Here is a 23,517-nt window from a genome sequence, read left to right on the forward strand (position 1 = left end):
CATAACGGGAGATCCTGACATGAACAGGGAAGAAGGAAAGCTGCTACCCACCCCGAAAGTGGTCTTTTTAGAACATAATAAAAGGATGTGTACAATTACTTTGCCACCATTTCCTGACAGCAGCAGGTGCTGTGGGGAAGGGACAAGATGGACAGTCTGTTAACCTGGGTGTCTGCAAGTGTTCGTGCCTTCCACCATTCTTGGGAAGCAAAAGACAAACAGCGCGCACACAGAGCACCTGCACTTCTGTCCGCCCAGAAGCCGGCTAGAGATGAACCCAAGAAGCCAACCTGCTTCTGGGCCTGAGAGCGCCAACAGCCACGAGGGAACTTTGCTCCTACTGGCTCTATGTGCTGCTGCTCCCGAAGGGCTCAGAGGCCGACAAAGCACATCAGTTGCTGCCACCCAAGTGTAGGATACGTTATCCCCACTCCTTACTCACAGAAACAAGGAAGAGCGTCATCTGTATAAAGGCCTCTTAGGGATTCCAGGGATTGGCAGACACTGGGGCCACAGCCATTGCCAACACAAGGAACTCTGCCACAATGCTGCCCTGAGCAATCAAGACCCGAGCATAGGAAGTTATGATTCTTACCTTTGGGTCATCTCCAAACTGGCCAAATTGCACATCATTTAATAAACTCCGTGCTGTTTTGATGATATCTTTACATTTTTTTGGTGTTTCTTCTACTTTCCCAGCCAGAAAGAGACAACAAGCTCCTGTTACCTAAAAGGAAGATAAAAGCTCTTGATCTCACTATCAGGGCTCACCCAGAAACAGAAAGATTTGGGGCCTTCATAACAACCGGGGCGCCTCCCTTCCTGTCTTGCTCTTCCCATTCATAAACACTAGGGCACTCTAAAAGCTTGAAGCAAACTCCACATACAAACATTCCACACTGTGACCTCTAATTCGGCTTCACAAATTATTTTAAATATAGTTTTCTGAATAAAATGCCATGTACATCATGTAGACAGAAAAAGTCACAGAAACAAGCTTTCTTTTGATGCTGTGCTCTTAGAGACACCGCCTCCCTGCCCAGTAGCCTTGCTTCAGAGAGTGTCCATCCCGTGCCACGGCCCGTGCTCTCCTTCCTCCTTCCTACTGCCTGACTCCAGGCCAGCTCCTCTGTCACGGCGGCCTCCTCACTGCTCTGTCTCCAGCTTCCCTCTGCCTGCTTGCTCTTCTGTGTGCCCCTCCATTCATAGAATCCTGACCACATGTTACACGGCAGTCAGGCACCGTGCTGGAGTACAGAGCGGATCCTGACACGGTCTCTCCTCTGAGAATACCACAAACTAGTGAGGAAGAGACGCGTGCAAAACTGAGGAAATCTCAGCAAAAGAAGAAGCCCCAGCAGACTAACTTCCTGCTATGTCTAATTCCGTCTTCTTCATAAAACCCTCCCATCACATCAGTTCCCCGGTCTGGAATTCAAGGCCCACAGTAGTCTAGCTCAGACTGCTTTCCCACCCAGAGTCCCACCATGCCCTTCCTGCCCACGGGGCTCCTGGCTGGCTGCACACCTCCCCCAGAGCTTGGCTCAGGCTGGTTTCCGGTGGACGACTGCTCTATCTCAGCACAGCAAGGTCCCACTAACCGCCAAGGCTTCATTCAGGCTGGCCTCTCCTCCCTGGCATTTCCCCCCATTCCTCCATGATGCAGTGAAGCACCTCCCGACCCCACCCCAACCCTCAGAGCACTAGCCTTCTCCTGTGCCTCTCCCACGGCATCGCTCTCTACGTGTGCTTTGTATTCATCAGACCAGCTGTCCTGGACCGGAAACTACTGGAGGTGGAATCTCCCACAGGACAGGTTTAAAAAGTAACTGAAGACTCACTGACATGGAACAAAGAACTCCTATGCCATCTTGGCCTTTGCTGGGTCTCAACCGTAAGGCCAATCTTATCTTGGGAAAGGTAACAAGGAAGTAAAGTACACTAAGTACAACACGATTATGGTTCATATTGACTTAAATAAAAAAGTCAAAAAATATTTTAATATCGTTAATTGGGAAAAAACAAAGTTTGAACTTGATTTTGTTTATATATAGTACATACCATACAAAAATGAATACTTCCTGGAAAATATAATAATAAGAGAGGCTACAATCTGTCCACTGAACTATGTAGAAATAATAACATGATACAGAATTATAATATAATTAAAATACTTACATATCTTGGAAACTGCTTGAAGGAATGGAACATATAGAACCGATGAAAATAAATTATTCCAGTTGCCAGGGTGTCATAGTGTCTGTTGTTCTGGTTAAGGACTTTGGCCAAGAGTTATGTCTTCATTAAATGCAGAGAAACAATAAAAGCAAACAACAACAAGAGAAGTGGGAAAGCAAATATCATCAGTGACAAAGCAAGTGCATGGGTGTCTCAAGGTGTCAGGATTCTGGTGCAAGCTGCAGTCTGCGCTTTAATAAGGTGTGTGTGCCGTGTGCTGCTGTGTCCGACGCTTTGAGACCCCATGGACTGCGAGGTTTCTCCGTCCATGGGATTTTCCAGGCAAGAATACTGGAGTGGGCTGCCATGCCCTCCTCCAGGGGACCTTCCCGACCCAGGGGCTGGCCCTGCATCTTCTGCATGGGCAGGTGGATTCTTTACCACTGAGCCACCTGGGAAGGTTTAATAAGGCAGGGCTTCACTATCCTTAGATATACTTCATCTGTGATCAGTGGGTGCTACTTTCCATCCTGGTGGTCACAAGCTCAGTGGCTAAGTCTACATACTTAAGTGGTAAAAAGGGAATAGAAAACCCCGAAGGAGCCAGGCAAATCTGAAGTAGCATTTAAATAAGAAAGATATTTAAAAGCTGTTTTGGTCAGGGATGTTACTCTTTCATCTATAATGCCTAATTTAATTCTTGGTGGTGGTGGTGGGGAGCCCATCTATTGTAGATTTCAGAAACAGGATACAGTCCCAAACGTGTGCCCACATCAAAGATGAACCGTGCCCCTTCTCGGCGGTACCGGGCCTCAGTGGCCGGATCAAGTCCTTCTAGCTGTGACGGTGTATGAGCCAAGTCTTTTTTATCCCAGTACCAACATGGTTTTGTGTGGTCCAGGTTTGCTGAGGTTACTGAAGGGCTTGAATTTTCTTTATTCTCCTTCATTTATTGAAGTAGACTTGTTCTTTTCAAAAGACTTTCGGAAAAATGTTAGAATCCTGAGAAAAAGAGAAGAAGTAATGTTGGAAAGGGATACCTCACATTAAACAATCTCCATCATTATAAACAATCTACAATTATAGGTTTGTACTTGATAAAAAAATTTCCAATAGAAGACACACTACTGATGGGCATTTAAAAGACCAGGCTCATCTCCAAACACAGTTTAACACTTAAGTGACCCGCAGTATGATAAATTCCGTATTTCACAGCTTAAAAGGAAGAGCATTTGTCTCATTTCTTTCTGCCTTTCTTCATTAGACCTAGCTCCCTCATGCTGGTCTACATTCTGTTCTTTGGTAAAACCTAGGTCTGTCCTAACCCAAAAGACTTATGCACCAAAATTATCCATTTCTTCCATCTAGCATCCAATCAAATTTTCCCTTTTTTAGTTCACTTGATTCCATTTAGGTACTTTCACTTGGAAAAGCCACCATACTGGATGAATTAACATCTGAACAAGCTACTGAACAGAGCAATATCGATCAAAGGGGTGTAGGATCTGGGGTGAGAGGGTGAAGGGAGGTGGTCTACAAGGGAGAGAAGTGCCTTTAAATTTTTCTTGCTTTCTCATCCTCTTCTCTTTCATTCAGAATGAAGAAATTCTCTAAAACCTCTAAGCTGAGAGAAGAAAACAATAAATAAGGATTCTCACCTAGAGATCACTGTAATATGTAAATTATTGTAAATTGGATCAGAAAACAGGAATTTTCATACAGGGCAGAGAAAAGGTTCTGAGGAGGCAGCTAGAACCAGATTGGTCTGGTTCAGCAAGAAAATAGCATCCGGGTAGCCAGGCTCTGGGCCAGGGCCTTCAGTTAATCTGGAAACCTAACTTTCGGTCAGAAAAGTGACAGGGGGCGGACCGGCTCCTTGCACCTGCGAGCTCTAAAGAGAATGTGGTCTTCCTTCAACAGGAAGAATGAAGTACTTACGCTCTGTGTGACTGAACTGGGCAATGGATGGGAGCTGGGGGAGACTGGTTTACTAAAGCCTCAGTATATATGAAGAGCTCATAATCAGATGCTTAGCAAAAATCAAGAGCTGGTTTTTTCTTAATCTTTGATCTCATTTATGTATGTGTGTGTATCTATCTATATGTTTCCTTTGCATTGAAAAACTTGATCTTCAGTTGTACCATTTATATATTTGCTTTATCTTATACCCAGAAAATGGTATATATCAGATGTCGTACTGAGATATCATTTCTCACCCATCAGATTGGCAAAAAGCCCAAAAGTTTGACAATATATTCTGCTGGCAAGGCCAGAGAAATGCAAGTAATCTCATATGCTGCTGGTGGGGGTACAGAATGGAACAACTCTCACAGAGGGGAATCTGGCGATATGTAACAAAATTGCAGCAGCATTTGCTCTTTGATTTAGCAGTTCCACTTCCAAGTATCTACTGGGACAATATCATCACAGATTGGAGACAAAGGTGCACAAGGTCATTCAAAGTATTGTTTATAACAGCAAAAACTGTAGACAATGCGAATGCCCACCATTAGGGCAGTAGCTGAATAAGATGGTCCATTAACACAAACGGTGTGCCATGCAGCTGTTATGACAGACTGAGAAAGACCTTTAACTATGGGTGTGGAGAAATTTCCAGGATCAGCATACATGGTTACGAACATTAGTATGTATCTATGTAAGAAAAGAGGGAAAGTAAAAATAGATATCTTTACTTAAAAAAAAAAAAAATAAATAAAAAAACTGGTCACCAATAAAGGAATGGGAGAACAGAATGTAAAGAACTGGGATGGGAATGAGATTTCTCTGAGTACATCCTTTTACATGGCTTTCACTTAAAAACAACAACTTTTTATTTAAAAATAATTTTACATTTATAGAAGAGTTGTAAAGACAGCTGTAAAGACGAATTTTCGTATATCCTAAACCAGCTTCCCTTAAAAAAATCAATTCTGGAAACTTACTAACTACACTATCTAGCCTTGATTTGGATTTTGAATTTTTCCAAAAGCCACTTTTCCGCTCCAGGATCTAACCCAGGATGCTGCACTGCATTCGGGGCTCACATTTCCTTAGTATCTTTTTATACGTTTCTCTTTCCTTGTTTATCTTGACCCTCCTAGTTTTGAAGAGTACTAGAAGATAATAACTGTCTTGATTTAGGTCTGTCTGACACTTTCCTATTAACAGACTGGAGTTCTGAGGAAGAATGTCCTACAGCGCCCCTCTCATCGAACCACGGGAGGCGACAGTGACTGCAGGATGGCTTGCTTTTCTGCTGCTTCACTGTGCTCATCTGCTGATGACCGGGGCTGCCAGTTTCTCACTGTAAGTCACTATTTCTCACTTTCTATTTTCTGTTCTTTAAAAGAGAGCCCCAAGGTCCAGGCCACACTCCAGGGTAAGGGAAACAAGGGAATCAAGCGCCGCTGCCTGAGGGCTTGTCAGTATGGATGGCTACGTCTTTGGGGTGGGTGGGTGGGTAGTATTTTGCAATGCAAAACAGTATGCAAAGTACCTGTTTCTCTTAGAAGTATCAGCTATTAATTTTAGCATTCCTCTGAGGATCTTGCCTGCAATCAGTACTGTGGTGTTCTAGTGGCGATTTTCTATTTCTTTCCTTCCTTCAACATCACTTGGAGTTCTTTTATAAGAAAGATTTGTTGCTTCTCTCTCATTTATTTATTTGATCATTTATTTAAACAAGGATGGGCTCATCAATACTTATCTTATTCTTTGAGTTATAATCCCACCACTACCATTATTTGCCGCTCCCACTGGTCCAGTTTACAGCCACTGGAAAACAGCTCTTTCAGGCTAGCTCCTGAGTCCTAAAGTAAAAGTTACAAAAGGACTCAGAAGCCAGCCTTAAGGGCATTATAGCCTACAAAAAGAAAAGTAAACCCATTTTCAGTGTCTAGCTTATGAATTTTCACAACATGAACATGGCTGTGTAGCACCATCCAGTCGGTGAGTAGAATACCACCAAAACCCCAGCAGTTCTCATTCCTCTCCTAATCACCACCTCTGGAAAGATAACCATCATCTTGACTCCTATTCCCATCCGACAGTCTTTCCTGTTTCTAAAGGAAGTGGAATGAGATATTATCACTCTCTTACAACTGGCTTCTTTTGCTCAATATTATGTTTGTGAGGTTCGTCCTTGATGCATTATTATTATACAGCAGGGGTTTTCAACCTGGGGTGAATTCGCCCCCCAGGGCACATGTTTTGGCATGTGCATGTGGCAAAATTTTGGTGGTCCTAACTGGGGGGCTGCTGCTGGTATCCAGTGGCTAGAGGTCATGAATATAGCTGAGCATTTTTTTTAACGCACAGAAGAATCTCTCACAACAAGGGATTAACTGCGTTGAAGCTGAGACGTTCTGCTGCGAAAAGGTCAGTTTTCATTCCAATCCCAAAGAAAGGCAATGCCAAAGACTGCTCAAACTACCACACAACTGCACCTCACACGCTAGTAAAGTAACACTCAAAATTCTCCAAGCCATACTTCAGCAATACGTGAACTGTGAACTTCCAGATGTTCAAGCTGGTTTTAGAAAAGGCAGAGGAACCAGAGATCAAATTGCCAACATCCACTGGATCATGGAAAAAGCAAGAGAGTTCCAGAAAAACATCTATTTCTGCTTTATTGATTATGCCAAAGCCTTTGACTGTGTGGATCACAGTAAACTGTGGAAAATTCTTCAAGAGATGGGAATACCAGATCACCTGACCTGCCTCTTGAGAAACCTATATGCAGGTCAGGAAGCAACAGTTAGAACTGGATATGGAACAACACTGGTTCCAAATAGAAAAAGGAGTGCGTCAAGACTGTATATTGTCACCCTGCTTATTTAACTTCTATGCAGAGTACATCATCAGAAACGCTGGACTGGAAGAAACACAAGCTGGAATCAAGATTGCCGGGAGAAATATCAATAACCTCAGATATGCAGATGACACCACCCTTATGGCAGAAAGTGAAGAGGAGCTAAAAAGCCTCTTGATGAAAGTGAAAGGAGAGTGAAAAAGTTGGCTTAAAGCTCAACATTCAGAAAACGAAGATCATGGCATCCAGTCCCATCACTTCATGGGAAATAGATGGGGACAGTGGAAACAGTGTCAGACTTTATTTTTTTGGGCTCCAAAATCACTGCAGATGGTGACTGCAGCCATGAAATTAAAAGACGCTTACTCCTTGGAAGGAAAGTTACGACCAACCTAGATAGCATATTGAAAAGCAGAGACATTACTTTGCCAACAAAGGCCCGTCAAGGCTATGGTTTTTCCAGTGGTCATGTATAGATGTGAGAGTTAGACTGTGAAGAAAGCTGAGCGCCAAAGAATTGATGCTCTTGAACTGTGGTGTTGGAGAAGACTCTTGAGAGTCCCCTGGACTGCAAGGAGATCCAACAAGTCCATCCTAAAGGAGATCAGTTCTGGGTATTCTTTGGAAGGAATGATGCTAAAGCTGAAACTCCAATACTTTGGCCACCTCACGCAAAGACTGATTGGAGAAGACTCTGATGCTCGGAAGGATTGGGGGCAGGAGGAGAAGGGGACGACAGAGGATTAGATGGCTGGATGGCATCACTGACTCGATGGACGTGAGTCTGAGTGAACTCCGGGAGTTGGTGATGGACAGGGAGGCCTGGCGTGCAGCGATTCATGGGGTCGCAAAGAGTCGGACACGACTGAGTGACTGAACTGAACTGATTGTGGATGAACACTTGAGATGTCTTTGGTTTTCAATTATTAATAACAGTAATAAACATTCGTGTGTGTTCTTGTAGAGCAGAGGGAAACTGGCCAGTTGCCTGAGGGGACAGACATCTCAGCATATCTGTAATTTATTCACAGTACACTAATTGGGAGTCTCTAAAACATATTAAAATAACAGTTCTCCATGTTCATTCAAATATTTTCCCCATATTCATTCAAATATATCTGTCTATATTTATTCAACTGTTTTCTGCACATTTGCTATGAGCCAGGCCTCAATGACATGACAGGAAACAGGAGAGGCACGCTCTCAACCCCACCAGATGCTTACATTCTAGGCAGACACAAAGAGAAACAGATATGCCAGAATCCATCAGGGAATCCCAGTGTCAAGGAAAACAAGAAAGCATGTAAGTTGGGGGACATGATGCCTTGGGGGCAGTTTAGAGACACACTGAAGATGACCAGTCAGAAGACTGTAACAGCTGCTGAAACTATGCCTAACAAGGCCTCGGCCCCACAAATGGCCTTGGGAGAAAGAGGCATCACAATTGGCCACGAGGCGAAGAACAGCAAGAGATGACTCGTTTGCTTCACTCTCAGAGAAGGTAATATTGAAAAGAAAAATGGGGAAGAGAAAGAGTTTTGTTTTTTAAATTGAAGTATAGTTAACAAAACTCTTTCTCTTCCCCATTTTTCTCTTCAATATTACCTTCTCTGAGAGTGAAGTTAACTTGGGCTTTCCTTGTGGCTCAGCTAATAAAGAATTCGCCTGCAACACGGGAGACCTCGGTTCGATCCCTGGGTTGGGAAGATCCCCTGGAGACGGGAAAGGCTATCCACTCCAGTATTCTGGCCTGGAGAATTCCATGGACTGTATAGTCCATGGGGTCGCAAAGAGTCGGACGTGATTGAGCGACTTTGACTTTCACAGTTAATTTACTATGTTTTAAGTGTGAAAAAAAAAATTGGTTTTGATAGAGGAGGGAAAGAATGTGGTTCTATAATTACTAGATACTTGTGCAGAAATAACCACCAGACTCATAAACGGGGCTACTGAACTCTAGAAAGGATTCATCTACTTGGGATTCACCTATATAGAAGTGACAGATAATGTCATGTTCACAGACAGAAAGATGGAGAGTGAAGACAGGGACACAACTCTGAAGAACTTTAGGAAGCAGGAAGGACAGAAAGGGAAGGAATGGTCAAAAGGTAGGCAAATTTCCACCCTTAATTACGTAAGAAATCAAGGGAATACCAGCTTTAAGTAAGAGGCACTAGCCAACAGCAACAAATGCTAAAGAAAAATCAAAGGCCAGGAATTAAGAAAAGGTTACTAGGACTGGTGATTAGTTATGAAACATTAAAAATTCAGTGTAGTGGTGGGTACACAACTCACTGACTTGTACATTTTTAAATGGGTGGTTTGTATGATCTGTGAACTATTATCTCAATAAAGCAGACATGTACAACATGTGTAAACAGAAGAGATTTTCTGGAGGTGCAGTAGGGCAGAAGGAAACTGTACGGGTGATAAAGAACGAACAGGCTATGAAACAGGTTATTGTTTCTTCAGCACAGAGGAGAATGAAGGATGCTGGTAGCCAGAAGCAGTCACCAGAAGAGGCTGAGCAAGCCACTGCGTGGTTAAGGGGCCCAGAGACAATAAAAAGCCTAGGGATAATAAAAAAGAGCTTGCTTTTTCTCTGAGACAGAGGGAAGGAAGAGTGTGAGAAAGATATTTTAAAAAGTCATTTAAGGGGGAGAAAATAAATCATAAGAGAGCATCTCCATTCTCTTTGGAAAGTGCCAAGACCTCTTCTGAGAAGACAGGGACAGAGTGGAGAAAAGGATCAGAAACAGTCCAGTAGGGATTAAATAGGGACGGAAAAGAATTCAAATCCATTTTACCTTGCTGTCATCACCAAAACCCATGCTAATAATCTACCCTGTGTGCTGTTAGACTCTAGGACAGGATGAACAATAGGCGCAACACAGTGAAAATAAGTCACGTAAATAGAGTCCTCTAAATCAGTAACCCCCTGAAACAGTTCTAACCTCGGTTCTAGAACCCTGTTCCCTATTACTCTTCAATTTTTTTTTCACAAGACTCCATAGTTATAAATTTTCTCATTAGCAGTTCATGACTACTGTGAAAATGATGGAGAGATTTATGAGCTCCACAAAGTAAAAATCTCTCCGTGAACAAGTGGCATGTCAAGGCATTTTAACAGCATCCTTGAGGAATGTGCTTTAAATGTATCACTTTAACTGAGAAAAGATTAAATGCATTTTCAACATTTAGAATTACGGATACTTACAAACTGGAATCAACAGTAAAGGTCACTACTCAATTTTCTCATCTGGTACACAGACTGCCTCTAAACAGTAACATTTGGTCATTCACTTTCAATTGGCCATTTCCATTGGGACCTTAATAGTTGACAAAGCGGCCTATTGCTAGGTATCAATAACTGGTTTTTACATTACTTTTGCATTACCATTATATTGATTTTTATCTGTTCGATTCATCTCTGGGATCTGGTACATAGATGGCGCAGAATAATGAATGAAAGAAATCTACCTTTCAACAACTTTGTAGCTCCCACCTAGCCCTCTAAGCCTTGAAAATACCTTTCCCTTATTTACTGATTGACTTTGAAATATGTGAAGACAACTTTTCTTTTCCTTTCTCTTTTGGGTAAAGAAACAGCTCTGTTTTCTCAATGTGGCTTTTGGTATTTCAAGAGCCTCCCTAAACATTAGCAATCAACTGTGGAAAACAATATTCTTCATATAATCTGCATAGTATGAGTGAATATACTAATATTCACCAACATGCCCACTGTGTGTCCACTGAGTTGCAGCATGCCCGCAAGCTATGTTTTCTTATCCTCACAATTTATCCCTGAGAAAATGGAGACAAAGAGACATGAAGCAACTTGCCTCACTCCACAGTCAGTAAATGGGAGAAACACAATTTGTCATTAGAGTGAATGAAACACCACCCTTCCCCTATTTGGGGAAAACTTTACAGTTTGCTTCTGTAAATGGAACATTACATCATACAACCTACCCCCCGCCCCCCAAGTCAGGTCTTCTTCATCTCAAACACAAACACACAACTAAAGTTTTGTGAATTCAGTAATTCTTGGCAAATCTATATCTTGTTAATTTTGGTTTATAATTTCAGCCTATAAGAATGCTTTGAATCTAAGTGTCATCTAACAAACTTGCTAACTATTACTACAGATTTTGAGTATATTTATTAATTTGAGAAGCATGCCTCACATATTTAAGGTTGGTAATAAAAAAAAGTGCTAACCAGAGTGAAAACAAGACCAGAGCCCTGTAGCTTTATCTCCAAAGAACTCTTTTCAAGTTGACTTGACATCAACCTATTGATCAACATTTGGGATTTGGCAATTTGAATGGCTATAAATCCATCTAACCAGACCTTATTCAGTGTACATTTACTCTGGTATCTATTACATGAAGTGGGATTATGTTCAGTGTCCTTAGGAAATTATCCCCCATCAGTCTAGTAAACTTGTAACAAAATGAAATATGATTTGTGCCACTAGCTTTCTTTTAATGGAAGCTCTGCCAGTTTGAGGCTATGAGCCTACTTTTCCAAATACTCAGAAACTCTCTTTGCTCATCCTAAAGATCCTAATATAGATTAGTAATAAGCTCTGGAGTATGACTTCAATGGTGGATTAGAAGGACGTGTGCTTAGCTTCTCCTGCAAGAACACCAAAATTTGCAACTAGCTGCTGAACAACCACTGACAAGAGAATGTCACACCAAAAAAAGATACTCCACATCAAGGGCAAAGGAGAAGCCCCAACAAGACGGTAGGAGGGGCAAAATCATGTTTGAAATCAAACCTCATACTTGCCAGAGACACTGAGAGGGCACCAACAAAACCCTTGTGTGCACCAGGACCCAGGGGCTGCACAAGAGACTGAGCCAGACCTGCCTTTGAGTGTGTGTGTCTCCTGCAAGGTGTGGATTAGCAGGGGCCGCCGTGGGGACAGGGGCTCCGGCTGCAGCAGACCCGGGAGGAGCAGCTTGTGGCCTACGTCCTCTTGGAGGAGGTTGCCATTAGCCCCACCATAGAGCTGCTGAGCAGATGACCCACAAACTGGAAAACAATTATACCAGAGAAGTTCTTGCACTGTTGCGAAAGTTCTAGGGCCCAGCAGATTTCCCAACTTGGGGATCTGGCAAACGGACTGAGAACCCCCAGGGAATTTGACTTTGAAGGCCAGTGGGATTTGAATACAGAACGTCCACATGACTGGGGAAACAGCCTCTTGGAGGGCACAAACAAAACCTTGTGTGCACCAGGATCCAGGAGAAAGGAGCAGTGGCCCCACAAGGGACTGAGCCAGACTTGCCTGTGAGTGCCCAGGACTCCCTGGCGGACGTGTGGGTTGACAGTCAGGGGCACTGAATACAACAGTCCTGGGAACTGCAGGGTGCTGGCCTAAGTCCTTTTGAAGGAGGTTTCCATTAATGCAATTACTGCTACCACAGTTTGACCTCAGGCCAAACTAGAGGGAGGGAACACAGCCACACCCATCAGCAGAAAATTGGATTAAAGATATACTGAGCATATCCCATGTAGGACCATGCCGTGCAGGGCCACCCAAGACAGATGGGTCATGGCAGAGAGTTCTGACAAAATGTGGTCCACTGGAGAAGGGAAATAGCAAACCACTTCAGCATTCTTGCCTTGAGAACCACATGAACAGTATGAAAAGGTGAAAGATGAATTCTTCAGGTCAGTACGTGTCCAATATGCTACTAGAGAAGAGCAAAGAAATAGCTCCAGAAGGAATGAAGAGGCTGAGCCAAAGTGGAAACAACCACCAGCTGTGGCTGTGACTGGTGATGACAGTAGAGTCTGATGCTGTAAAGAACAATAGTGCACAGGAACCTGGAATGTTAGGCCCATGAATCAAGGTAAATTGGAAGTGGTCAAACAGGAGATGGCAAGAGTGAACATCAACATTTTAGGAGTCAGTGAACTAAAATGGACCGGAATGGGTGCATTTAATTCAGATGACCATATATCAACTACTGTGGGCAACAATCCCTTAGAAAAAAATGGAGTAGCCAACATAGTCAACAAGAGAGTCTGAAATGCAGTACTTGGGTGCCATCTCAAAAATGACAGAATGATCTCTGTTCATTTGCAAGGTAAACCACTCAGTATCACAGTAATCCAAGTTTATGCCCCAACCACTAATGCCAAAGAAGCAGAATTTGAACGGTTCAATGAAGACCTACAAGACCTTCTAGAACTAACACCAAAAAAAGATATCCTTTTCATCACAGGGGACCAGAATGCAAAATCAGGAAGTCAAGAGATATCTGGAGTAACAGGCAAGTTTGGCCTTGGAGTATAAAATGAAGTAGGGCAAAGGTTTAACAGTTTTGCCAAGAAAACACACTGGTCATAGTGAACATCCTCTTCCAACAACACAAGATTCTACACATGGACATCACCAGATGGTTAATACTGAGATCAGACTGATTATATTCTTTGCAGCTGAAGGTGGAGAAGCTCTATACAGTCAGCAAAAACAAGACCGGGAGCTGACTGTGGCTCAGATCATGAACTCCTTCTTGCCAAATTCAGACTGAAATTGAAGAAAGTAGTAAAAACCACCAGACCATTCTGGTATGACTTAAATCAAATCCCATACGGTTACACAGTGCAAGTGACAAATAAATTCAAGGGATTAGATGTGATAGACAGTGCCTGAAGAACTATGGATGGAGGTTCGTAACACTGTATAGGAGGCAGTGATCAAAACCATCCCCAAGAAAAAGAAATGCAAAAAGGCAAAATGGTCATCTGAGGAGGCCTTACAAATAGCTGAGAAAAGAGAAACTTAGGGCAAAGGAGAAAAGGAAAGATACACCCATCTGAATGCAGAGTTCCAAAGAACAAGGAGAGTTAAGAAAGCCTTCCTAAATGATCAATGCAAAGACATAGAGGAAAGCAATAGAATGGGAAAGACTAGAGATCTCTCCAAGAAAATCAGAGATACCAAGGGAACATTTCATGTAAAAATGGACAGAATAAAGGACAGAAACGGTATGGACCTAACAGAAGCAGAAAGTAATTAAGAAGAGGTGGCAAGAATGCACAGAAGAACTATACAAAAGAGATCTTCATGACCCAGGTAACCATGATGGTGTGATCACTCACCTAGAGCCAGACATCCTGGAATGCGAAGTCAAGTGGGCCTTAGGAAGGATCACTATGAACAAAGCTAGTGGAGGTGATGGAATTCTAGCTGGGCTCTTTCAAATCCTAAAAGATGGTGCTGTGAAAGTACTGCATTCAATATGCCAGCAAATTTGGAAAACTCAGCAGTTTTCCAGGACTGGAAAAGGTCAGTTTTCATTCCAATCCCAAAGACAGGCAATGCCGAAGAATGTTCAAACTACCACCCAATTGCACTCATTTCACCTGCTAGTAAAGTAATGCTCAAAATCCTTCAAGCTAGACTTCAACAGTATGTGAATTGAGAACTTTCAGATGTTCAAGCTGGATTTAGAAAAGGCAGAGGAACCAGAGATCAAATTGCCAACATCCGTTAAACCATAGAAAAAGCAAGAGAGTTCCAGAAAAACATCTACTTCTGCTTTACTGATTTCGCTAAAGCCTTTGACTGAGTGGATCACAACAAAATGTGGAAAAGTCTTCAGTTCAGTTCAGTCGCTCAGTTGTGTCCGACTCTTTGCAACCCCATGAAAATTCTTAAAGTGATGGAAATACCAGACCACCTTGCCTGCCTCCTGAGAAATCTGTATGCAGGTCAAGAAGCAACAGTTAGAACCTTACATGGAACAACAAACTGGTTCCAAATTGGGAAAGGAGTACATTAAACTGGCTTAAAACTCAGGGTTTAAAAAACAAAGATCGTGGTATTTGGTCCCATCACTTCATGACAAATAGATGGGGAAACAATGGAAACAGTGACAGACTTTAATTTCTTGGGCTCCAAAATCACTGCAGATGGTGACCTTAGCCGTGAAATTAAAAGACGCTCCTTAGAAGAAAAGCTATGACAAACCTAGATGGTGTATTAAAAAACAGAAACATTACTTTGCCGGCAAAGGTCCATATAGTCAAAGCTATGCTTTTTCCAATAGTCATATAAGGATGTGAATGTTGGACTAAAAAGAAGGCTGAATGCCGAAGAACTGAAGCTTTTGAACTGTGGTGCTAGAGAAGACTTTTGAGAGTCCCTTGGACTGCAAGGAGATCCAACCAGTCAGTTGGAAATCAGTCCTGAATATTCATTGGAAGGACTGATGCTGAAGCTGAAGCCCTGACACTTCGGTCACCTCATGTGAAGAGCCGACTCACTGGAAAACACCCCGATCCTGGGAAGATTGAAGGTCAGAAGAGAAGGGGACAACGGAGGATGAGCTGGCTGGATGGCGTCACCGGCTCAGCGGACGTGAGTTGGAGCAGGCTGCAGAAGACGGTGAAGGACAGGGAAGCCTGGCATGCTGCAGTCCAAGGCGTGGAAGTGTCTGACATGACTGAGGCACTGAACAACAACTGGCTCTAGCACCCAAAGCCATTCAACTGTTCTCTGCAAAAACTGACACACTTACTGGACTCCAGTCTTTATCATTAACTGCACTTTTAAGATTCCTCAAGTGTTATGATCAATGACGTCACAATCTTATCTGTAAGTATTTTGGTATATTGTTTATTTGCCCCTGAAAATATGAATCAGATTTAATCCAATTAAGTATTCCTTATAATCTCTACTCCCTTGACCTTAATCCTTCCCCGTTTTGTCTTGACCTAGTTTTAGAGAAAACAGAAAACATTTTTTCTTCTGTATTCTTAGCAAACCCATTGCCTTCAAATATAATCTCCTGAAATGAGCAATTTATTTTGTAGGCCAAACCATGACTATTTTTCTTTATGACATTCAGTTTTAGAAATGACACCTAAGATGTAACAATCTCATTAACGATTAGAATGTTTCTTTATGGCCTGTTGATGCAAAGTAAGTTCCATAAAATGGAACAAATGTTTAACATGCTTTTATGCAAGAATCAACTAATATTTTTCAACAATGCATCACAAGGTAATTGAAGTGAAACAGTTAAAAAAAAACCCCCACTAAAATTACATACCAATGGTAGTCATTCCAAATAAACCAAAAGAATCTTGGATAACTATTATATTCATAGTCAACAGGCAGGCATCTAAGAACACTAAGATTCTTAACCAATCAAATGTCTATGAATATCGCCACTATTATCATCATTCATGCATTCATTCCATGATAGCTCAGTTGGTAAAGAATCCGTCTGCAATGCAGGAGACCCCGGTACGATTCCTGGGTCGGGAAGATCCGCTGGAGAAGGGATAGGCTATCCACTCCAATATTCTTGGGCTTCCCTCGTGGCTCAGCTGGTAAAGAATCCATCTGCAATGTTGGAGACCTGGGTTCGATTCTTGGGTTGGGAAGATCCCCTGGAGAAGGGAAAGGCTACCCACTCCAGCATCCTGGCCTGGAGAATTCCACGGAATGCATAGTCTGGGGGGTCGCAAAGAGTCGGACACGACTGAACGACTTTCACTTCATGCATTCATTAAGCAATACGGACAGATTAGTATCCTGGCAGTATTTTAGGTGCTGAAGATAGAAAGCTTTGTGCAGCTCTCACTCCAGCAACATCACTCATACAAACCGTAATCAGCGCTAAGATTGCAAGGCATTCTGCTAGGTATCTTTAACGAGCGAATTAGAGCTACCCAAGCATCATCAAGTTTACGTTAAAAACATAAAAAGGCCACTTTCAACTAAGTGCTCTGAGCAGTCGTTCCTAATGTTAGAAGATTTAGTGAAAGCTCCGTTTTAACTGGCAGGCCAAATTTCGGGAGCGTTAACCACCATGTTTTGTGCGGATAATCTGAGAGCTCTGAGATATGCCTCTGGACTTAACGCCTCAACTTCTTAAAAGAACAATCCCTCCAGTAACAAACCAAACCACCCTGGAGAGGGTCTGTAAGCGCGACGTGAACGGAAGAACGTAACTGCTAATAATCGCGGAAGTGCGTTTTCCTCATTCCCAGTCCCACCTTCTTTGCACCGGTCTTCAAACTCCGAAGTCAGAGCATCCCAGCTGTGGAACAATACACAAAGACTCAAGCTTTACCAAGGCTGGGACCGACACACTGCGAAATGACTGGAACGATGTGGATAGTCTGCGCTTATATCGCTGAGTATGTGAGAGTGCATAAGACCCCCTGCCCTTTCTCCCCACTTTCCAGAAAGACCCGGAACCATAACCGCCTTTCACTTCGTGGGTTGCTACCTGCTCTAGAGTCCGAGCCAGGTCCCCTGACCCGCTCCTGAGCCTCAGACCCTCTCCCCGAGCGCTTCGGGAAGCCGCAGCCCCGCCATCGCCCGCTAACGCTGATTCGCACCGGGGCGTAGCGGAGGGAAGCGGAATCCAGGAAGAGAGACTCCACCAGAGGCTGGAGGCCATACCCTAACCCGGCCTCCAGGTACGCAGGACTTAAGTGGCGCTGCCCGAAGTCCGTCGCTCACTCACCCCTCGCCCGAGGTAAGCCCCTTAGCGACGTCTCTCCTTGCCGACTGCGGCCATCTTGGACATGGAATGTCGGGGGTGCTACGTCATCGCGCTGCACCTATGACGGAAAAAATGAGCGACCGGAGGAACGCCGGTCAGCCAATGAGAAGAACGTAGCGCTCTCAAACGAGGAAAGAGCCGCCAGTCTCCTCCGGGCCCCTCCCCTCGAGTCGGAGGTCGCGGCGTGAGGGAGGAGGGGCCCGCTAGAGGGCCCATTCCCTCAGTCCCGCCCCCTGGGGGGTGGGGTGGGGTGGGGGGGAGAGGGAATTCTGGAGCAACCGAACCTGCTAACGGAACTGAGGCGCGAGAGGCGGGCCCCCGGGCGGGGGCGGAGAGTGCCGGTCCTCCAATCAACGCTCGGGCCTGGGCTCTGCCTAGCCAATTATGGCCCGGAAGCTGGCGGGCCGAGCTGGCGGCTCCGGACCGAGGAGTCCGCCCGTCCAATGGCTGGGGAGGAACCGGCGCGGAACGGTCAGGGGGCGGTGGGGCGGGGCCGCGCCCCCTGCGTCTGAATCGCGGGCCAATGGGCGGCGGCGGCGGCGGCTCGAGGGCGGGGCCCGGGGGCGGGCGGAGCGGGGTTGGGCCGCGGCGGCGGGGCTGTCTGAGGCGGCCGTCCCGCCCTCTCCCGTCCGGCCGCCGCCGCTGCCGCCACCGCCGCCGCTGCCTGGGGCTTGGTAGAGGTGGCTTGTGGGTCCCGGCGGAGTGTGGCGCCGCCGCCGCCGCGCGAAGGGGCCAAAGTGGGCAGGTGAGTGCCGGCGGCGGACCCTCCTCAGCGCGCGGCCCTCTGAGCCGACTCGCGCTGCCCTTCGCCACCGCCAGCTAGCCAGCCCCGGAGCGCTGCGCGGCCGCCCCACGCCCGGGCCGGCGGCCCTCGGCCGTGGTCAGGCCCGCGCTCCGCTGGCCCCTCTGTGGGCCCAGAGTGCGGAAGGCGATGTGCGTCCTGGGGGCCCGGCGGGTCGGGCCTTGGGCGCCGGGAGTCCGACGAGGTCGGCGTGCGCCGCACGGCCCTTCTGCCCTCCGGCCCTGCCCGGGGCTGGGGAGGCGGGGTGGGGCGCGTTCATCCTCTCCCGGCGCCCAACGCCTCCTGGTCCCCGCTCCGCCCGCCCCGAGACGGCGGCAGCAGGTGCAGGAATGCCCGGCCCCTCGGCGCCCACAGGGTGGGGCCGGGGTCCGTCCCTCTCGCGCCCGTGGGCTCGGCCCTGCGTGCCGCCGGCTCGCGCACCCGCTTCCTTCCTCTCTCCTCCCTCCTTCCCGTCGTCACCCCGCCGCCTGGGCCAGGGCTGTGTGGCTTTCGTGTTCCTCTCTCCACACCTCAGGCGCCCGCGGGGGTGCCGGGGACTAGCCCCTCCCTCGACCCGCTTCTCTCCCTCACTTTCCAGTTATAAAAACGGTCGTTGAAAATAGGTCATCTCTCTTCCCACGCGCCCCTTGGCCATCTTCCCCGCGCTCCGTGCCCTACTAGGAAGAAGAATTCAGTGCTTTGGAGTGTATCATTCCGGGGTATCAAACTCTTCTTCCTCGTGACTCCAGCCTGGCGATGCAAGTCTGCACCCCCTCTCTCCTCTGTTTCTACTCCGGGGTCGGGGCGTGGGGGTGCGGGTGCAGAAGGGAGCCGATTAGTGTGTCGGGTGCCACTTGCTGCGGGGGAACAGAGGCGCGTGGGGGGGGCGGAGTGCTTACCCTCGCTGTGTGTTGACAGGTTTAGGATCACTTGGAGTGTATTGTGTTCCATTTCCAAATACAGGAGGTGATGTTTCAGAAGCAAAAGTGCTTTTAAAGTACGTTGACAGGTGACTTTTGCTTTTAACATCCTCTGCGGCGTTAACCCTTTAGCGACGGATCCGAACATAACTTGCTTGAGGTGTATGGGTTTGTCAAAACTGGCAAAAGTGTGGATTTTATCATGTGCAAATGATACCTCGTGCCCATTTTTCCTCTCCAAAATGACCCCACTGCTATTTCCAAACTGAAGAAACCAGTAATTATTTAAGAGAAGCTTTTTTTTTTTTTTTTTTCACTAAATGAAGTGAATGCATTTAACTTTAGAGTATAGCAAATAAAAGCAGCTTTTCTCCACCATTAAAATTTGGAAAGACTTACTTGAGCCATGATATAGTGTGTCTATTCGGGCTACTATGCATGCAGTCTCATCTTACCAGATTAGTCCCTGGGGCTGTTGTGATTGATATTTTGGAAAGGTTCCAGCATTTTAAGGAGGAGTTTTCCTCTGGCCCAGGGAAGTAAAGTGCAAAGCCAAGTTCTCAAACAGCTACAGAACAACTTTTATTGTGCCCTCAACAACCTCAGTTTTCCTTCTGCTACCCTGTCTGTTCTTTGTCATATATATGTATATATTTTTTTCAAAATTGTAAGTTAATGTGTGCAGTGAAACTCTAATTTGAATGAGTTAAATAGCTGCTGCTTCTGGTCTCTTCTTCAGTGATCCCTGGAATAGTAATGATGTTGGACTCGAAGATGAAACATTTATGCCTGCATGTCTGTAGACATGAGAACTTCTGTTCATCAGTCAGTAGTAGTGCAATAAGTTTGTCAGGAAGACACTGACACTAAGCTGCTCTTCCGTGTGCTGAACATTTAGGCCACATTTTGAATGATGATTAAACCTTTGCTTTAGCAGCCATTGGAAAATGAGAGAGCTGTGAAGGTTGTACTGAAAGTTTTCCATTCTAAAGTTCAGCCCCTAGAAAACTGTTTTGTTCTAAGAGCTCTGATAACTGGTCACAACCTTTCCTTAGAACTTGCTGCTCTCATGATCTTGAAAAAGATGACAAAGACCTGGGTGGCTGGAAGAGGCTGTCTGCAGTATGACCGAGGTTCCTCGCAGTAAATATCTAGTAGATGGTCATTGAATTCAGTGGGAACCAGGTACCTAGTTTGTGGCTTGTGGAATTTTAGTAAATATATGAATAAAAATCTTAACCCCTGGCTCAGGGTTTCTCTTTTATTTTTGCAAGGTGTCAATCTAGTTTGAGATATTCCAAGTCTCTTAAAATGTCTGAACTACATAGTCTCTCTTTTTTTTAAAAATCACTAATCTGCAGTAGTTTTTAGAAATGTAACTTAGTGATACTGTGTCTTTCTTGATGCAGTTTGATGAATATCTGTCACTGGGAGGTTTTTTATCTTTAGAAACTGGTTTTCTCAATTAAAAAGTAATATATTTGGGCCCATTGATTTATCAGAAATAATATTTTGATTTCCTGTGCATCCTTTTTTCTTTGTACAATTGAAGTGTTTTATCTTGGCTGTCAGTTCATTCTGAATCATATTTAACTGCTTACAGGTATTAGTTTAAGGATTCCTTGCTTTTGAATTTTCCTGATCTTCACTTTTATTGCCTGTACAAGTGTAGCTTACTTGGCAAAATTGACTTCTGTATCCTGGATTTCCTTATGTCATCTCACGTTCCAACTCATAAAATTGGAAATCATAAAATATTTTTATCTGCAAATATAGTTTACCCATCAAGTGAAGTCGCTCAGTCATGTCCGACTCTTTGCAACCCCATGGACTGCAGCCTTCCAGGCTCCTCTGTCCATGGGATTTTCCAGGCAAGAGTACTGGAGTGGGGTGCCATTTCCTTCTCCAGGGAATCTTCCCGACTCAGGGATTGAACCTGGGTCTCCTGCATTGCAGGCAGACCCTTTACCCTCTAAGCCACCAGGAAATTTACATAATGTTTATTCTGAAAGTAAATTTCTAACAAAATAGTAATATAATTTTTTTTTAATTACGAAGGAATTGAGACTTCTTTTTTCTAAGTCACTTAGTAGTCTTATGGGGAAAAAAGTCAGTTAACAGAATTGGCAAGATTAGCAATCCTTTCTGTTGTTAAATTCCTTCAGTAACTCAGGCCAGAGATTAGCTCTGTAGACTCCTTTTCCTTTTGGGAGTTTCTTCTAGGTTTAGAAGTAAACAGATTGTAAAACCAGAAGTACAAACATAGCTATTGACAATTTTCAGCTGAAATAAATTTGAATGGAAGAAAAATGATTCCAAATGATTATAAAATTCAAAGTTGAGGCTTTGAAAAATTTTTTTCTTATTCAAGTCTTTTCCAAGTATTATTAGAAGTTAATTAAATGATCAAGATAAGTCCAAACACTCTTGGCTTGCAATGGAAGACGAAGTCTAATTCTGAAGTTAAGATTTTGAGAGGTAAAGTGGTACTGATTACCAAGCCAGAGTAAAATTTTAGCCTCTCACATGTTAATACTATTGGGCATCGGTGAAGTTGGACACCAAGCTATGCTGATAAGGCTCTGCTACCAGCTATCACATTGCATAAATTGATTAACCTCGCTAAACTTGACTAAATTGCATAAATTGATTAACCTCGCTAAACTTTCTCATCTGTAAAGTGGGCATAGTATCTTTCTTTATCTACTGTGTAAAATGTTTACCTCAGTTCCTGATACAGAGAATGCCTGAATGGTGCAGTTAGGAGGAAGGCGGTCATGTGGGAACCTGCCCCAGGGCGCACACACTTTCAACAGCCTGGAAACAAACAAAATGACAGCATGAATAATTGCATTTGGAGTAAAACTGCATTTGGATTTATTGTTTAATAAAGCACACGGATCTAGCTGAAGGTCAGTTTATGTAACCAAGGGTTTAGTTGGTTATCACTTTATCCTAAAGGCTGTTTTAACTTATCTTTCCTTTACGGATTACTCAAGAAATATGCTCGGAATCCAAGTGTGAATTCACTTGTTCACTTGGCTGGTGGAAAAGTAAGGCTCTTTTGGCTATACTGATCTTCCTCAACTTATGATGAGGTTATATCCTGATAGCATTTGAAAATATCATTGTTGAAAATGCAGTTATGCACCTAACATACCAAACTTCTTAGCCTGGCCGACCTTAAACATGCTCAGAACACTGACGTTAGCCTACAGTTGGGCGAAGTCATCTAACACAAGCCTGTTTCACAATAATGTGCTGACTGCTGCTGCTAAGTCGCTTCAGTCGTGTCCGACTCTGTGCGACCCCATAGACGGCAGCCCCCCAGGCTCTGCCATCCCTGGGATTCTCTAGGCAAGAACACTGGAGTGGGTTGCCATTTCCTTCTCCAATGTTGTGTCCGACTCCTAGCGACCCCATGGACTGCAGCCTACCAGGCTCCTCCGTCCATGTGATTTGCCAGGCAAGAATACTGGAGTGGGTTGCCATTGCCTTCTCCAGTGTGCTGACTGTCTCCTCTTATTTGTTGACTGCTGTCCTGAAAGTGAAAAGCCAAACGGTGGTCTAGGTTCAGAATGGTGGCGAGCATGCTGGTTGCTTGCCCTCGTGCTCTGTTGGCTGGCTGGCGGCTGAGACTCGCTGCCCAGCACCCCAGTGGACATTGCACTGCGTGTCACTAGCCTGGGAAAGGTCAGAATGCAGGGATTCCCCTGGATGCCTATGGCTTTTGCACCTTCTGAATTAAAGTCAAAATAGTCTAAGCTGAACCATCTTAAGTTGGGGACCATCCATGTTAGTAAAACATCCTTGAGTTGAATTTTGCTGTGGTTCACAAAGCATTTTGATAACCATACCTGCTACCTAACATTAGATGTCATTGTTTTAAAGATGTTCGTGCTGAGAACACAGATAATAAACCCAGAAGTTTCTTCCAAACCTGACATTCCACAGTTTGAGAATCTAGTATCCTTATGGGAGGAGTGTGGGTGGTTTGAAAGTAACTTCTTGACAGATTACAGCTAGCTGTTTCTTCACCCGTTAGCATTTTTCTTTAAGAAAGATATAATAGGAAATGATTAATGATACTGAATGATTCTTTGCTTTATAAAGAGGTTTTTTTTGGGGGAGCAACTTTCTTTAAATAGAAGCCTCATTTTAATTTAATGGTGTTTATAACTTAATTCAGCAGTTTAAAAGTACACCTATTATGTATTGAAAAGTCAATCAAAGATAGTTTAAGCATCTCTAAAATTATCATGTATATTAGTGGGAATATGGTAA

The 23,517-nt window shown here is 44.4% G+C and overlaps 2 protein-coding genes across 4 annotated transcripts in view; one reads left to right on the top strand and one right to left on the bottom strand.

Moving 5' to 3' along the window:
* CCNK (cyclin K) overlaps positions 1-17,749 on the bottom strand; it is a 29,885-nt gene extending 12,136 nt beyond the window's left edge. The window contains exons 1-5 of one of the 2 annotated variants that reach the window (XM_040256962.1): positions 17,494-17,749; positions 17,018-17,061; positions 2,931-3,180; positions 2,179-2,260; positions 596-727 (exon numbers count right to left, since the gene is read on the bottom strand). In XM_040256962.1, the coding sequence (XP_040112896.1) occupies positions 596-727; positions 2,179-2,260; positions 2,931-3,127 (411 nt within the window). In that variant the 5' untranslated portion in view covers positions 3,128-3,180; positions 17,018-17,061; positions 17,494-17,749. The remainder of the gene's footprint in view (positions 1-595; positions 728-2,178; positions 2,261-2,930; positions 3,181-17,017; positions 17,062-17,493) is intronic. The other variant, XM_040256961.1, reaches the window with a different exon arrangement.
* Positions 17,750-18,117: 368 nt separating this feature from the next.
* SETD3 (SET domain containing 3, actin histidine methyltransferase) overlaps positions 18,118-23,517 on the top strand; it is a 76,878-nt gene continuing 71,478 nt past the window's right edge. Inside the window, exon 1 of one of the 2 annotated variants that reach the window (XM_040256964.1) lies at positions 18,118-18,277. The gene's annotated coding sequence lies outside the window, so the exon portion shown is untranslated. Of the gene's footprint in view, positions 18,278-22,222; positions 22,287-23,517 lie in introns of those variants that run through there. The other variant, XM_040256966.1, reaches the window with a different exon arrangement.

Source organism: Oryx dammah, unplaced genomic scaffold (assembly GCF_014754425.2).
Source record: "Oryx dammah isolate SB20612 unplaced genomic scaffold, SCBI_Odam_1.1 HiC_scaffold_16, whole genome shotgun sequence".
Lineage (NCBI taxonomy): Eukaryota > Metazoa > Chordata > Mammalia > Artiodactyla > Bovidae > Oryx > Oryx dammah.